This window comes from Rosa chinensis, chromosome 1 (genome assembly GCF_002994745.2).
Source record: "Rosa chinensis cultivar Old Blush chromosome 1, RchiOBHm-V2, whole genome shotgun sequence".
NCBI lineage: Eukaryota > Viridiplantae > Streptophyta > Magnoliopsida > Rosales > Rosaceae > Rosa > Rosa chinensis.
The window spans coordinates 50290434-50308390 of record NC_037088.1 but is presented as its reverse complement, the minus strand read 5'-3'; the positions used below and the strand labels follow the sequence as shown (position 1 = coordinate 50308390).

Below are 17957 nucleotides of genomic sequence, written 5' to 3'. Positions count from 1 at the left end.
TAGGATTATATTGGCATCGGTTTCTCGAACTATATCCCTTGAATTGTGCTCTTTTGGCGACATCTTGGTCGATGATTGTGCGGTAGTTTGTCGGCGTGCAATATGGCTGCAGTGGTATCGATTTAGGATATTTTCTTTTTAATTTTTAGGATTACCTTCTTATGACCAGATTCATATGAAATTAGGTTAGATGTGTAATTAACTCTTATTTAGCTTGTAATTCGGAGCTTTGGACTCTCTCTTTGGGTTTTATCCCATTGGATTCATTAAGGGTGGTGTTATTCGCACATTTATTTTCTCTATTCACATACCCCCTCTATTTATCTATTACTTTAATTTAATTTAATTTTAAAATTACCCTAACTACCCACCCCTTGCAATTCTGTTTCTTTTTTCTATTTGGCAAGTCAATCATCCCCAAATCCTAAACCCTCAGGCCCTGTTTGGATGGTAGGAAATCATGGTATGGAATGAGAATTAATTTCATTTTCCATTCAGATGTGCCGTTTGGTTGTAATTAGAGATTGGAAAGGAAATAAAAAAATGAGATCTGACTGGAAATTAACTCCCTTATAAAGCCTGAATAGATACCTAGCTAGTGAGGGGTGGTATTCTATTTCCATTTCCCACTGTCAAAGGAAAAATTACATTAATTATCCCTCTAAAAATTTATATTCCCTCACTAATATTCCTTATAAATTGATGTACTTTAATTAGTAAAAGGGTGTTATTGAAAATTATAATTTCATACTTCATTCTTATGACTTGCCAAACACTACAATGGAAATGAAAAATTAATTTCAAAATTTAATTTCCAGTATTGTTTCAAACACCCACATGGAAATACCAAAACATATCCCATTCCATATCCGTTTGGAAAGGAAAATAAATCCTTTTCCAATTTTGACATTCCTGCTAACCAAACGGGGCCTTATTTTCCTGCAGACACAAAGAACTTCAAGTCTTCAAAACTCTTTGCAATTTTCTCTTTTCTTTTTCATCAAAAACTTCTCTAGCGTAGTCATTCTACCTCTTTAACGTAATGCTTTGAAGTTTTTTTATGGTAGAACAAGCAACTTTAGACCCATTTTTGAAGAAAAAAAATGTAAATCTAATTTGCAATGGAGACATGGAAGAAAAATATGAGTTTAGTGATCATTCGAGCCTCTTTGAATCCATCATTCCCGGTCAGATTCTAATTGAAATTATTTAGTGTATTTCAATTCATCGCTCTCCACTAAAAATATCAATTTCTCAACGATTTGGTGGACTAGAAGAGCTTTTAAGTTGTGCGTTCTGTTCGTCTTAGTTTGATTTTGATATGACTTGCTTGCTAATCATGGTTTTGACTTGAGTTGATTGATAATTTTGAAATTATTGACACTTTGATTTCATTTTGACTTTATTCATATCATTACTCTACAAAATCCTTTATGTCACTGAAAATGGTATATTGAATCAACGTAGCTGAATCAGATGTGAGAGGTTTTGGATCTCCTTTAGTTTAGGTGATATGCTTATATCTTTCTTCAGTTTTGTATAGCAGTCATGATGACATATCTAAATCCCTAAACTCAGTTACATCGTGATTTTTCATCTGACCCCTAAACTTTGCTATACTAGTTGCAGAACTTTTGACAAATTGCACTTCGTCCTGCCCATTAGGTTTTTTTTTTCCTTCCCCTAATCAGTAATGACATTCACGAGAAAAATTGGTTTATTGTATAATGATGTTTAATTCATGATTGACTTGCCAAATAGAAGAAAGAAAAAGAAACATAATTACAAGAGCCTATTTAGGATAATTTGTAAAAAAAAAAAAATTGTATTAAAGTAATGAAAAAATAAAAGAATTGTGAGAATAGAGAAAATAAGTGTGCGAATAGCACCACCATTTATTAATGAATATTATCACTTTAACAAAAAAAAAAAAAAACTAAATCATTAACCACAGGCAAAGCATCAAATTCCAGAATCAAGTGAGAGGATTGTAATCCGGATTAAAAAACCACCGGCAATCCCAAGGCAGCAGCATATATCTATCGGCAGACGAGTGATTTAAAGATATAACTAGTAATTATTATGTAAAATAGGATTAATCTGTACCTTAGAGGTATGTGTTGTAGAAATTACAATGATCATGGACTTTTTAAACCACTAACATTGGGTTAATTAGTATTTGATGGAAACAAGGAGGACTTTATGGGAAAATAGTCTCAGGTATAAATGTAAGATGAGAACAAAAAACGAACATTATGCCTCATGATCATCTCTATCGCTGGGACTCACATGCCAGGCCGGTTTTTCCGCCACGTGTCGCAATCCTATTGAACCACTCAAATACAATGGACGACGCGCTGTAAACAACCTAGCTCAACCCCTCCTACTCTCCATATAAAACTTTCCATCACACCCCCAATTTTAGAAAAACACCAGAATATCATCGCCACCCCCGAAATCAAAATCCACAGAGAGAGATTACATAGCAAAGCTGAGTTGGGTCATAAGATAGAAAAAAAAAACCCAAATCAAAAACCAGAGTTTTTATATCCGGAAGCGTTTGTTTTTTTGACGGACAACAAAAACAAACCAGGAAGGATATAACAATCTCCGGTGTTTGATTTGTGGAGGTTTGTTTTTGTTTTTGGTTTTGGTTTTTGGTTTTTGTTGAGCCATTGATATTTTCATTAATGGAGGTGGAGAAGCGGAAGTACATCACGGCCGAGGAGCTGAGTTTGCACAACAAGCCTGAAGATTTGTGGATCTCTATACAGGGGAAGGTGTACAATGTCACCGACTGGGTGAAGGACCACCCGGGTGGAGGTGAGCCTCTTCTGAATTTGGCCGGACAGGATGTGACGGATGCGTTCATCGCTTATCATCCGGGGACTGCGTGGCAGTACCTGGACAAATTCTTTACTGGGTACTATGTCAAGGATTTCAAGGTCTCCGATGTGTCCAGGGATTACAGGAAGTTGTACTCCGATTTTTTGAAAATGGGGCTTTTCGAGAAGAAGGGGCATGTGGCGCTTTACAATATGGTCTGTGTTGCGGTTATGTTGTCGGTGGTTGTGTATGGGGTGGTGAAATCTGAGAGTACTTTGGTGCATTTGGGGTGTGGGTTTTTGTTGGGTTTGTTGTGGATTCTGGCGGCTTATATGGGTCATGATTCCGGGCATTATCTAGTGATGAAGAGCGAGTTTTGGAACAATGTGGCGCAGATTCTGGCTGGGAATTGTGTTACGGGGATTAGCATTGCTTGGTGGAAGTGGACTCATAATGCGCATCATATTGCCTGCAATAGTCTCGATTATGATCCTGATCTTCAGCACATTCCGGTGTTTGCGGTTTCGACGAGGTTTTTCAATTCGCTTACTTCGGTGTTTTATGGGAGGGTGCTCAAGTTTGATGGTGTGGCGAGGTTTTTGATCAGCTACCAGCATTTTACTTACTATCCGGTGATGGTTTTCGGGAGGATTAATCTGTTTATACAGACGTTTTTGTTGCTGTTCTCGAGTAGGCCAGTCCCGCATAGGTTGAAGAACATTTTTGGGATTCTTGTGTTCTGGACTTGGTTTCCCCTGTTGGTTTCGTGCCTGCCGAATTGGGGAGAGAGGGTGATGTTTGTGCTGATTGCTTTCGCGGTGACGGCTCTGCAGCACGTTCAGTTCACATTGAACCATTTCGCTGGGGATACATATGTTGGGCCTCCCAGGGGGAATGATTGGTTTGAGAAGCAAACAGCTGGGACTATTGACATTTCGTGTTCCAGTTGGATGGATTGGCTCTTTGGCGGGTTACAGTTTCAACTTGAGCATCACTTGTACCCGAGATTGCCTCGTTGCCAATTGAGGAAGGTTTCACCCATCATTCAAGAGCTGTGCAAGAAGCACAATTTGCCTTACAGGAGTTTGTCATTCTGGGATGCTAATGTGACAACCATTAGGACTCTTAGGACTGCTGCCCTCCAGGCTAGGGACCTGACCAACCCTGTTCCGAAGAACTTGGTCTGGGAGGCTCTTAACACTCATGGTTGAGTGTTTTGTGCGTCGAGGTATCTAATTCTAGGATGAACAAAGTGATTATTATTTCTCAGAAGGCTTTTACAATCGAAATTTGACGTTATATTTGGCATTCATTCTCTTTTGCTATATGTGATTCGAGTATGTTTCTCTATTTCTACACCTCGCTAGATTTTATTAACTTTCGGCTGATTTGCACTTTCAAGTATTATAGAGGATGTTTCTCTATTGATTTTGTAAATCTTGTTTCTTCTTCCCTGTTATTCTTTACTTTTATGAAGATTTCCAGATATTATTGAGATGAAAAGCAATTCACAGACCACTTGGTTGTGTTTCTTCTTGAGCATTACTTTTCTTTTATGAATCTTTCATTACTTTGATTGGTAACATGAATGCCTACCTGTATCTGTCCTTTGTGGGGAACATCTAGTCTAACTAGTATTAAGTAGCAACGTCTCTTTCAAAAAAGACCCAACAACTTCAAATTTCCTTCCAGAATGTCACGACTAATTAAAGGCGAGTTGGTGTACTAGACTTTATGCAGGCCATCATCATGCTTTTATGCTCTGTGGTTTCGGAGAACGTTTCTTTTGACCAAAGGAGAAACCAGCAATGTTATAGATATTTACTGTCATGCCTTCTTGGAATGGCTAGGCCAATGTCGCTCTCAGTGTTGCCTTATTTCTTGAGAGAACGTTGTTGTTGACTATTCGTTTCTTTGATAAACCGTGTGTTTAGGAAGGGGGGATTGGAACCTGAGACCTCGGACGTAGGGTGAATGCTGAGTAGCGAGAAATTGCAGTATGATAAAGACCAATTGGGGTTGCTTTCTTTGCTGTCTATAGAAGATTCAGTCAACAGCTGATATTTTGTTGAACTAGCAACCGTTACCTTTTTTTAAGTTATTCTGGTATTTGGTATGGTATCATGGGAAGATGTCAATATTCCTGGGTTTTGAAAGTTTTGTGAAGGTTTATTAGTTTAAATTAAAATGATTAACTCCATGATGCTGTTGAAGAGAAGTGAAATTAGTATAAGCACACAATGTGTTTATATTTATGCATAATAATGATACAAGTAGAAACATACAGACATCACAAACAACAGTACGAGTGTGATTTAGACTTTTAGCTAGAGGTGGTTCTTGATGGAAGCACTGTATTTAGTCTGGTCATCATAATACTTGGACCAAAGCATGACCCCTCCATACTTGGACGTACCTTTAATAGCTGGAAGCACTTTAGAAGTGAGATCATTGACAGGAATAAAGCCACTTCCAGCAGCTTCAGGAGCAGCTGGTAGACCAAGGAATATCTTGGTGGCCGGAATATCGGAAACCCACTGCTTCCATGCACTTACAAGGTTGCTGAGATCGGCCGAGTATTGGCATGGAGGGTTGTTATAGAATTGGACCCAAACGTAGTCGAAAAGGCCCGTCTTGAGGGCACCTCCAACCCAAGCATCAGGGAAAGGGCACTGGGGCGCTGCGGTCAAGTAAACCTTCTTACCCTTTTTACTGTATGCAGAGAGGAATGTAGCGAGGTCATCCCAATGTAGGTTTGTTCCTCCCTCGATATCAAAATCAATTCCATCCAAAACAGCGTCACCAAGAGGGCGAGAAGATGAAGTTCCTCCCAAGAAATTGTTCCACAAATAGATTGCAACCTGCCTAGCATCCTCTTTAGATGTGAGGTAGTAGCTCCCTACTCCTCCTCCTATCGAAAGAATCACCTTGACCCCTTTTTCTTGGCACGACTTAATGTCGGAGCTCAAACTAGTGCAGCCATTAGTGTAAGGATCACAATGTCCTGCTAGGTTGATCATGGGAGTCTGGCCATTGCCGAATGTTGGGAGAAAAGCTATGTTCACATAGTCATAGTTGCCTGTGGCACAGGTCTCTTCCAAGGTACCCTCATTCCCCTTTTGACCCCCAGTAAATCGCAATGCCTGCGGCATTGGCTCCAATTTGTAGTGCTAGAGTTACTGAAATGAGGAATGCCAGTGAAATCCCCAACTTTGGTGCCATTCTGCATTGGAATTTGATTAGCTAGGTATAGTTCCTTCCTTGTTACTTCTAGTTATGGTAGTGTTTACAAAAGCATGGAGCTTTTATAGGGAAAAATTGATTCGTACTGATGGTGAAGCCCTGTGGTTTTGCGAAGAGTCCGTGCCTGAGAAGTTTCTTATTCTCCATCGGATTGCCTTTACATCAAAATTACCAATGGTTGCAGATTGACGCATACGGCATATTAGGACATATCATTTCTTTGAGACATGTGATGATTAACTTCAATGTATTAGCTTGATATATCTTGCTAATCTAATTTTTTAACATTTTAATCTTTTGAGGTTGAAAATTGAGGTTTGAAAAGTCTAACTCCATCCGACCTATACTGTTGAAATTTGAAATTCTTTTGTAAGGAAATGAACATGGTGCTCGATCAATGTCTCAATAGGGGCTAGGGGGAGATGAATATTTTCTCTTGTTCATTGCCAAGCTTATTAATGAATATATTTCATTCCACCTCCCTAGTTTTTAGTCCTTACATTTCTAGTTTCATAATGGGTGCTTTTACACTTTTAATTAATCTCGTTCAATCTTTAGTGTTTTTGCCCAAGCTGTTTTGTAATATTTTTGAATTTCTTGTCACTTATAATATAACATAGGCCATTGACCCGACTATTGAAGTGAAACAATGGGTCTAAAGAAAAATAGAGGCTCGATTATATATTATAGAAAAAAAATTGTCTTTTCTGTATCTTTTCTCAATTTCGTTGCTACCACGGGCTTTGCACAAAGAGAAGAATGATAAACTCTATAGGCTGACCCACAAATTCCAACCTCAAATGGTAGAAGTGAGGTGTCGTTGCTACCACGGGCTTTACACAATGAGAAGAATAATAAACTCTATAGGCTGACCCACAAATTCCAACCTCAAATAATAGAAGTGAGGTGAATATGATCTCATCCCAAATAATGAGATATGTAAAAAACAGGTCGATATGTAAAAAACAGGTCCGATTACGCTTATTCCTAATTCTAAAATAATATGTACTAGAGTTTAATGAATTTGTCTATAAATCTTGAATGCAGTTTTAACTCTAGTATTCAGTCAAGTCTTCGTGATCTGTAAATGTGTAGATGGACTCGACTTTTTACACCTACTCAACCATTCGATTGAATTTACACTTATGTTGCACAACATGATAGAGCCATGGATGGACGCGGCTTTCATTGCAAGCATCTTGAATTGGCTAGCTAGAGTAGGTTCCATGGGAAGATGTTATATATACTATTTCCAACTTTCCACGGACATTTGTCTCAACTATTTTTGAGCACCAAGGACTCTAATAATTTATAATGAAAATGACGTCATACTGTGGGGACACAGGAATCCCACGCAGAATTTCTCAATCCCTTTTTGTATTTCTATTCATGTGTAAGTTGTGGTTTTTGCTTTTGATGACCAGATAGTATTTGGCAGTAAGCAAACCACAATTATATACGACCAAACTAAGTTGCATGATTGGGGCAAGCGTATCCAAATTAGAGAAGTTTCGTCGTCATTTTTCTCTAAACCAATTTCATTTTCTCCTGTTTACTGGCCGAAAATCAATTTCAAGAATAATAATATGTCCTCAAAGCAATTAAGTCTTTGTAATGGTAACTTTGCACATGTATGGTACCGCGAGCAAATGAAAGCACATGCAAGAGGTCAGTGAGAAATATTTTGAGAATTACACCGTAGGGTGAATGCTGAGTAGCGAGAAATTGCAGTATGATAAAGACCAATTGGGGTTGCTTTCTTTGCTGTCTATATAAGATTGAGTTTTTGTCCATTTACTCCATTTTTAGATATTTTTTTTTCCACTTATCCCTATTAAGTTTTTTTAATTCTCTTTTACTCAAAACACTCTAAGAAGGTCTTCTCTAATACCCCATTAAGTTTTTTTTTGTTTTTTTTTAATACCATTTTACCCTCACCTTTGTTACTTAGAGAGAGAGAGAGAGAGAGAGAGAGAGAGAAAATGTAAGAGAGAGAAACCATAGGGGACTTCGCCAAAGCCCGATCACTGGGGGATTCCGGCCAACTTTTGCTGGACTCCGGCCACCGGCCGCCAGATTCCGGTCACCGGCAGCAGCCCACCAGACTTTTCTAAAAACCTCACCGGAAATGTTTATTGCCCCCAATAGACATCTATTGCTCCCCAATAGTCTATTGCCCTCTAATAGACTTCTATTGCTCCCCAATAGACGTCTATTGCTCCCCAATAGACGTCTATTGCCCCCAATAGAAACCTTTATTGCCCCAATAGGCCTTCTTTTTTTCTTTTTTTCTTTTTTTTGTTCTTTTTTCTTTCCTTCTGCCCCCATTTAAAAGTAGTTAAATCACATTTGAAAAAAAAAGAAAAAAAGAAGAAGGTAAAATCAGTTCCAAAGGCCTTCACAAAATGTGAGCTAAGTAGATTCTTACATCACATACGCCATGTGCATGGCTCATGCATGCATACCAATTTAATCACTGATACATAAGAGCTCATGATTGCTTGGTCTCTTCATTTGGTCTCTGAGTCAAAACCAACATCTGCTTTGTTGGTGCCGATTTTGGCATCAACGAGTCAACGGAAGATCCTTTGAAATCCAAGTGTAAAGCGGTGGGGTTGCTTTCTTGAAGTGGGCCTATTTCTTTCTTCGATTAGTTTGTTATATATGTGGCCTTGGTCGTCCACCTCTTGTGACTGAAGGTATGGCCTCCAAGCTGCCTTGTTGGGTGAAACTGATAGTCTCATCTCGGACTTCCTTCACCTGATGTTGGGCCTCCAAGCTGCCTTGTTCGGTGAAACTGATAGTCTCGTCTCGGACTTCCTTCACTTGATGCTGGGCTTCCAAGCTCCCTTGTTGAGTGAAACTGATAGTCTCATCTCGGACTTCCTTCACTTGATGCTGGGCCTCCAAGCTCCCTTGTTGGGTGAAATTGATAGTCTCGTCTCGGACTTCCTTCACCTGATGTTGGGCCTCCAACTGGCAGATCTTCATGGCATAGATATTTTGACATAGTGTTGGGAGAGAAGAGAGAGCTGAAGTCCCCATCTCTGCTTGTGAAAGAGTGGTATTTATAGGAGAAGGATGGCTGAGATGGTAAGGGGAGGCATGGGTTCTTCCCAAAAATCCGGGTGTCAGCCCCATAATTTCTGCTTCTTCACACTCCATCTGACAGAGTTGGTGACAGGTGTCACAACTATGTAGCCCCTTCCTTTCACGTCATCCTTGGGCCATGCCCACCGACCATACCTATCGTCAGAGCATGACACCTGGCCTATTAGGTGAGAGTTGACCCTTGATTTCCGCTAACTATGTCTCCTTTGCAATGACCTTGTCTAAGAGTGATCCTGACAGTCGAGGCCTTAGCCTTGGAGGTCATGGCTTCTAAGCTTGGGGGTCGAACTCTTGGTCTTGGGGGTTGAGGCTCTTGATTCTTTTGGATTGTGTTTCCCTGATAGTGAGGTCATGATATGCTTTTGTCTTACCATTTGAGATGGTGAATCAATCACATGGTGACCGTCTAAGACTTAAGAGATGAAGATCCAAGGTTGAAGACTCGGAGTACCAAAGTGAGGCATCTCACTAGTCATGGTTATTTCCGTCTTAGGATTATCTTTTCTTTCTTGATGAAAGGTTTAAGTGCGTTGAAAGGTCAGAGTCCTGCGTGAACTCTTTGACATTTCAACGCGTCCTACGTGGAGTGGGTTGAAAAGTCAAAAGTATTTGTCGAACCAACTTATGACATCAACATGCTTTAATACAAACAGACCACTACTTTTCATTTCGTTCCGGCTCTCCTTTTCCTTTGGACTGAGCAATAATCTCGAATCCCTCCCCCACCTCCACCACCAACAACGACGTTGACATAGAGTCGGGCAATGAGGACACGATGATGGGGGCTGAGAAGCCGGTGACTTGCGGGTAGTAGGTTCCGACTCCGATCCTGGGCCAAAGGTTGGAGCTTCATCTCATTGATTCCCAAATCCGTCCTCTCTACATGATTGTCTTTGTCTTGATTTGGCTTCCTAGTGTAAGCAGTCGGATTGGGCTCCGTTCACTCAAAATTTTTAGTCTTTAAAAAGTTTCTTAGCAACGAAATAGAGCAAAGACAAAGCAATGAACCTGACCACCATGACTTTGTCTTTAATTGAGCACTGAAGGTCCCGGCAGGAAAGAAATCAGTCCCTCAGGTTGGAGTAGAGAACGCATAGGCCTGAGTTCGACTCCGGCGAGGTGGATCTCAATTTCAATCTTGGACTAGGCCAGCTCATCGCTGATAAACCGGTAAGATATAAAAGAAGAAGAATCGCCGGTGATAGAGAGAGAGAGAGAGAGAGAGAGAGAGAGAGAGAGAGAGAGAATCGGCGGTGAGAGAGAGGAAAGGGAAGGAATATGTAATTCATTAATTAAGTTAAGGGTAAAATGATCATTTGCCTTTAAATTGTGTAGGTGCGAACAAAAATCTGTTAGTGGGGTAAGTGGGATAATTTTGTCTCATTTTGGTGCTTTGGGTCAAGGACCCTAGAAGATTCAGTCAACAGCTGATATTGTGTTGAACTAGGGCTGGGCACGGGCGGGACGGGCCGGTTACTGACTGATACCAAACCCGGTCCAGGAAATATTATTTGGGACGGGACAGGCCTGGACGAGACTATGTTTTTTCAAAGTTAGTACCGAGGGTACCGAAACTGATCGAGATCGGGTCGGGCCTGGGCCCAATTCGGGATACCCGACTTTTTTTTTTTTTTTTCTACACTAAAGTACTTAACAATATCCAAAATTTCCAAATTTCAATCATTCTAGGATGCAGCTGAAGAGATGACATATGAAAATATCTATGCTACGTGCCAGTAATTACAAGTATAGAGGACATTGAAACATAAGAAACCAAGTAGATTAAGTACTGAGAGATCATCTTCCAAGTGAACTAAGGAAAAAAAAAAAGTGTTTCTGTGACCATTTTACACATCAAGATCTCAACTTTTACAAACCTAGAATTCAAGAAATGAAGAAAATAAAATTAACCTGCAGATACCATTTCTTCCATAGAACATGCACAAATTGACAAAACCCAGATCTTTAAAAGATAATTAAATTGATGGCAAGTGGCAACGGATCTGGGAGGCGTTCCTTCTGGGTGGTGCCGTGGTGCGACGATTGTGGTGCCACCGAGGTCGACTGAAGATGGTGGTGAGCCGAGGATGCCGGAGGTGCAGTGGTGTGGTGGTGATGGTTAGAGTGCTCCTGTGAAAAAGCGTGGCTGAATAAACTCAAAAAAGGGTGACGGAGAAAGAGCCAGAGAGGGATGAAGACAGAGGGTGAGACTTGAGAGAGAGATAAGAAAGAAAAGAAAATGGGAAGAATAAAGGGTGTGAGGTAGAGAGAGCCAGAGCCCAGAGGGGAGAAGACGAGGGGGAGAGAGAGAAAACTCAGAAAAGAAAGAAAAGTAAGTTCCAAAGCCTCACATCATATATATTATATATATTTTTATATAATCGAGATGGGCCGGGCCCAAACGGTATTTAAAGAATCACAACCGATCCCGTCTCGTTTCTTCTGTACTGTACGGACTGGGCCCAACAGTTACTTTTAGATTTTTTAATATCGGCCCGTTTTAGCTATTTTCGGTACCGGCCCAGGTCGGATCCGGTACTTTGGTTTTATATGCCCAACCCTGTGTTGAACTAGCAACCGTTACCTTTTTTTAAATTGAAGTTATTCTGGTATTTGGTATGGTATCATGGGAAGATGTCAATATTCCTGGGTTTTGAAAGTTTGGTGAAGGTTTATTAGTTTAAATTAAAATGATTAGCTCCATGATGCCGTTGAAGAAAAGTGAAACTAGTATAAGAAAGCACACAATGTGTTTATTTTTATGCATAATAATGATACAAGTAGAAATACACAACAATACGAGTGTGATTTAGACTTTTAGCTAGAGGTAGTTCTTGATGGAAGCACTGTATTTAGTCTGATCATCATAATACTTGGACCAAAGCATGACCCCTCCATACTTAGACGAACCTTTAATTGCTGGAAGCACTTTAGAAGTGAGATCATTGACAGGAATGAAGCCACTTGCAGCAGCTTCAGGTGCAGCTGGTAGACCAAGGAATATCTTGGTGGCCGGAATATCGGAAACCCACTGATTCCATGCACTTACAAGGTTGCTGATATCGGCCGAGTATTGGCATGGAGGGTTGTTGTAGAATTGGACCCAAACATAGTCAAAAAGGCCCGTCTTGAGGGCACCTCCAACCCAAGCATCAGGGAAAGGGCACTGGGGCGCTGCGGTCAAGTAAACCTTCTTACCTTGGTTGCTGTATGCAGAGAGGAATGTAGCGAGGTCATCCCAATATAGGTATGTTCCTCCCTCGATATCAAAATCAATTCCATCCAAAACAGCATCACCAAGAGGGCGAGAAGATGAAGTTCCTCCCAAGAAATTGTTCCACAAATAGATTGCAACCTGCCTAGCATCCTCTTTAGATGTGAGGTAGTAGCTCCCTGCTCCTCCTCCGATCGAAAGAATCACCTTGACCCCTTTTGCTTGGCATGACTTAATGTTGGAGCTCAAACCGGTGCAGCCATTAGTGGAAGGATCACAATGTCCGGCTAGGTTTATCATGGGAGTCTGGCCATTGCCGAATGTTGAGAGAAAAGCTATGTTCACATAGTCATAGTTGCCTGTGGCACATGTCTCTTCCAAGGTACCCTCATTCCCATTTTGACCCCAGTAAATAGCAATGCCTGCGGCATTGGCTCCAATTTGTAGTGCTAGAGTTACTGAAATGAGGAATGCCAGTGAAATCCCCAACTTTGGTGCCATTCTGCACTGGAATTTGATTAGCTAGGTATAGTTCTTTCCTTGTTACTTCTTAGTTATGGTTAATGTCGCCGAAATAGGCATTTAATTTAAAACCATGTTGTCATTCGTTAGTATATAAGCAAGTAGGGATCATTCTAACCGGGGATTGAGGGTATTCCTGCAAAGATGGGTCAATTTAAATTAGAAATTATTAAAACAAGTATTAACAAGTATTTATCTACAAATTTACACAAGAAACACGCCATAAAAGGGGGGAATTCAACTTTTAGTTTCTAAGTTCCTACGAAATAAAACAAAGAGATAATTTTATATATATGATCGACTTCTTCACACTCAAATCAGAATTTTCAAACCATATCAACATGCAACGAGTTCTTTCAATCTATACAACCTAAAATCGTGCCAACATTAAATAGCAGAAATGAATTCGAAGTACAAGTCTAAAGAGATCGAGTACGTACTACTTTAATTCTTCTTTTTAGGGCTAGTTTGGGATTGTTGTGACTTTTAAAAAAAACTGTTGTTGCTGTGTTGTGAGAATAATCAGCTGTGAATTAAAACAGTTTCGTGTTTGGTAAATAATATTTTTAAAAGTGCTGTCAATACATAAAACAACTGCAGAGTGTGTTTTGATCCACAACAGCTTCTAAAAGTAACCTCTAGGCTGCTTCTAAAATCTGCTGTCAGTGACCTATAACTTTAAATTAATGATTAAATTCAGTTTATCCCCCAGAACTTTAGGCCTAAAATCAGACTGGTCCTTAAACTTTTTTTTTAATTAGACTGGTCCTTGTACTCTCAAACAACATCACCCAAGTCCAAAATTTGAATCCGGGTCCAAAAATGACGTCAGCTGCTGAGTTGGAGCCGACAAGGGGGCCCACACTTCAGATTTTTAAACCCTGAAGGAGGGTAGAATGGACATTTCGTATTTAATATAATTTTTATTTTTCTCTGTATTCTCTCTCTCTCTCTCTCTCTCTCTCTCTCTCTCTCTCTCTCTCTCTCTCTCCCCCCCCCCTTTCTCTCTCTCTCTCTCTCTACTGCACAGTCCTCATGGCGGAGGCTGCAAAGTCTCCAATCCGATTCCAAATCCTCCAAGAGATCCTCTAACTCCCGATCCGATCCCAAGTCCTCATTGCCTTCTCTCTCTCCTCTTCCTACTTTGCTCTCCTCCAATCCTTGCCGATCCACTTGCCGCACCTCCCTACACTTCGACGCCCTCCCTCCTCCTCCTCCGACCATGTCAACACCCCCAAATCTGTTGCGCAACACAAGAAATCAAAGCACAACCCTCCGCCAGTCCGGCGTCCTCCTCCAAGCCATGTAGCAGTCCGCTAGCGAAGAAACCTGTGGAAGAACCTGTGGGTCTCCCTTGTTTTCTCAATTTCAAGTTTTCTGGGATTCAAAGTTGGGGGCTTTCTCCCCAATTGCCTTGGTTTTGGGTAGATTTGGTTGTGCTTCCTTGAATGTTAGCTACTAGGTGGATTAGAGTTGGAATTGTTGATCAGGAAGTTGGAAATTGAGGCCTGTCTTAGTTCTGTAAACTAGGGGATGTGATTGTGCGACCATAATTGGTGTGGTGGATTTGATGAGTTCGGATCAAGAAGAAGAAGGAGGAAGAGGAGGAGGAGGAGGAGGAGAGAGTGGGAGTTCGGAAGAAGAAGAAGGATGAGGAAAGAGTTCGGAGTGGAGGCTTGGATTTCAAACACACAGAGAGAGAGAGAGAGAGAGAGAGAGAGAGAGAGAGAGAGAGAGAGAGAGAGAGAGAGAGATTGAGAGAGGAGAAACCGGAACCGTTTTGGCGGGTGGGGCCCACCTATAAATGTCAGGCAATAGTCCTATTGGCGATTGGGAGGTGTACCAGCGCGGCAACAGCGCGGGCGTGGCGGTGCGACTATCGTCGAAGCAGACACTGGATGAGTATGGCGGCCATTGGACGTTCTTGGACGATGAGGACGATGCCGTCGTTTCTGATCTAGTCCACGACTGAATGAGGAAGGACGAGGTAGAGAGAGAGTGGTCGCCGAGAGAGAGAGAGTATAAACGAAAAAAAATTAGAAATTATATTAAATTAGAATTGTCCATTTTGCCATCCTTGAGAATTTAAAAAACTGAAATTTGGGCCCCCTTGTCGGCTCCAACTCAGCCGCTGATGTCATTTTTAGACCCGGATTCAAATTTTGGACTTGGGTGATGTTGTTTGAGAGTACAAGGACCAGTCTGATTAAAAAAAAGTTTAAGGACCAGTCTGATTTTAGGCCCAAAGTTTAGGGGGATATACTGAATTTTTTCCTTCAATTAAAGCTGCTTTTTATTATTTATTTACCAAACACAATAAAATCTAAAATTTTGAATAGAAGTTGATTTTTTTTAAAAGCGAAGTAATCCCAAATGGGACCTTAATCTCCTAAGTTAGGAAAAGTTCATAACTTAAAATATTTCATATAAAACATTACGTTAATACTGAAGAGCATCCGTCAACGTTAAATATGAATCATTAATTGCAATTAGAATTCTGAATTCAAACATGTATGCATCCATAAAAAGTTACAAATGCACAAAACATGTAGCATATAATCTAGACCATTGTTCATAGTCTTTACCACTTTAATTTTTGCCCTAAAACGATTAGGTGAATTATAACACAAATTTGGCTTTATTAACCTGCAGATTAATATCATTGTTCAACTAAAATCATATGCTTAAAGATATAAAAGGATGACACGAAATCAAATTATAAAGATATCATAAACAATTCAAGAACATAAAGAAACGAATCTGAAAATTACTAACATAAACTCGTTCTTAACAAAAATCCAACTCCAATAACAAAGTTCATAATCGAAATATGAAATTCAATACTAAAGAGTACGAAAACAGAAATAAGGGCCATGAATTACACTTTTTGATCTTCAAGGAAGCTTGGAGAACGTCAAGAGAGCACACAGCTAGGCCTTCAAGAACATGAATAGCCTTGGAGAAGTCCTAAAGCTCTTCACGGCAAGAGGCTATTTATGAATTTTTGGAGAGGGTTTTGGAGTGAGGAGAGCTTGACTAATGAACTGAATTCTGTGTCAATAAGTGATGGTCTTGGCGTAAAGAATGACTACTATTTATAGAGGAATCCTCATCTCTTGTGATGCGATCTTGGCCATTTATCTAGAGGTGAATTCTCCTCCAAGTTTCCTTGATTTTCTCATGATAAAGTCTTGAATTTTCTAATCTGTTTTCCCCTTAATGACTCACTATATATTTCTTGGATATCTCTAGAGTTAATCATGCAATGCTCCTTCTCTTTCCCTTAAATAGTGACCAGATATATCCCTTATTCTCTCTAGTATTTTCTGATTTTATTCCTTTTACACTGCAAACTCCACCTTTCCCTCCTTTGAATTGCATTAATTTCTTCTTCCAACTCCCAACTCCACATTTCCCTCCTGTGAATTGCATTAATTTCTTCTTCCTACTCCCAACTCCACCTTTACCTCCTTTGAATTGCATTAATTTCTTCTTCCAACTCCCAACTCCACCTTTCCCTCCTTTAAATTACATTAATTTCTTCTTCCAACTCCTAACTCCACTTGAATTGCATTAATTTCTTCTTCCAACTCCACCTTTCCCTCCTTTGAATTAGGGCCGGGCGTTTTCACCCGAGAGACCGAGAAACTGGTTTGATCAGGACCGAAACCTACCATTCAGGTTGGGTTTGATAGTTGAATTTCTCGGTTCGGGCTAAACCGAACCGATTAAAGGGTTCTTAGGGTCGGGCTCGGTTTTCATATTCGGGGGACCGATCTGGACCGATACTTCGTACTTGTCTACGTGTCCAATTTTAAATGGTTCTCAGCTGAGTCTATAGAGGATAGCTAAACTCACTTGCAAGCAATCACCCAATTTCATTTCCAGTCTTCGACCTAAAGACCCCATTCCATTATTCCAAGCCGTCCTCTTCAGTTTGAGAAAACGATCACTTCTTCAGTTCTTCTTCACTCTCGACTCTCGAGTGTCGATCAATCACCCATGGATTTATCCACTGCAAACACACCACAAACCCAATCCCAATCCCAATCCTTAAGTCATTCCGAACGCAATTCAAATTCTGAATCGAGTAATGCAAACTCCAATTCCAAGTCTGATCCCGATACAGAAATTGTTGAGAATGCTGTCGTTGCTACAACTCCATCTTCTACTGGAACTCCATCTACGATGACATCGTCATGACCACCAAAACCCAAAAAGAGACCGAGGAAGAGTACATCCACAGGGTCGAGGGAGCGTTCGATAGTATGGGAGCACTATGAGAAGATTGACAAGCCATGGGTTCAATTCTACAGTAAGTGCAGTAAGCATAGTTTTGCAGAGTTTCTGATGTTTTGTGCAGCTCCATTAGCTTATAGCTTTTATCTGGGATTATGAAAATTGGAAGCAAGTTACCTAAAGACTTAAATGAGTGAAATCTAGAAAACTAAGTTTCTTGGCCCAAAAAACTAAAAGACCGGCTCGATTGTTTTCGGGTCGGTTTCTCATCGGTTTTAACATGCTCAAAAGACCGATCCGGACCTAACCGATAGTGCCGGTTTCGGTCTCGGCTTTCAACTTCCTCGGACCGGACCGATCCGAACCCAGTCCTACTTTGAATTTTATTCCATAAGGACCACATGACAGAGCCAAGCGAGAAATGTTTATTCCGATTTCGGTTTATTCACTGATCTGAAACTTAAAAAAAAAAAAAAAAGATAAATTGGGCCATGTTTCTCGGGAGAGGCCGTCTTCTCTCAAGCCAGCAGTCGACTAGAAGTAGAAGACTGCTCTATGACGGGCTTCCCTATTTACGCCAGCTGTTACCATAGTAGCTGCAAGAATCGAAGCGGATACTGGAGTGGGACCCTCTATAGCATCGGGTGACCAAGCAGACTCCACCTTTCCCTCCTTTGAATTGCATTAATTTCTTATTCCAAGAGTTGTGCACACAACAAACTCCTATAATAAAAAAAAAATCATAAATTAATTAGAGTCTATAACCAGTAGGAAATAAGATAAATAGGAATAAATATTAAAT

The 17957-nt window shown here is 40.4% G+C and overlaps 2 protein-coding genes and 1 pseudogene across 2 annotated transcripts; 1 reads left to right on the top strand and 2 right to left on the bottom strand.

Annotated features, from left to right (window-relative positions):
- Window positions 1–2421: 2421 nt before the first annotated feature.
- LOC112181839 (delta(8)-fatty-acid desaturase 1) lies at window positions 2422–4344 on the top strand. Its single transcript, XM_024320234.2, has one exon. The coding sequence runs from the start codon at window positions 2691–2693 to the stop codon at window positions 4035–4037; it is 1347 nt and encodes a 448-aa protein (XP_024176002.1). The 5' UTR covers window positions 2422–2690; the 3' UTR covers window positions 4038–4344.
- Window positions 4345–5129: 785 nt separating this feature from the next.
- Window positions 5130–6149, bottom strand: LOC112181840 (annotated as a pseudogene).
- Window positions 6150–11908: 5759 nt separating this feature from the next.
- LOC112179265 (hevamine-A) lies at window positions 11909–16101 on the bottom strand. Its single transcript, XM_024317636.2, has 2 exons — window positions 15801–16101; window positions 11909–13052 (listed from the first exon to the last, which is right to left on the bottom strand). The coding sequence occupies exon 2, from the start codon at window positions 12893–12895 to the stop codon at window positions 12002–12004; it is 894 nt and encodes a 297-aa protein (XP_024173404.1). The 5' UTR covers window positions 12896–13052; window positions 15801–16101; the 3' UTR covers window positions 11909–12001.
- Window positions 16102–17957: the final 1856 nt, after the last annotated feature.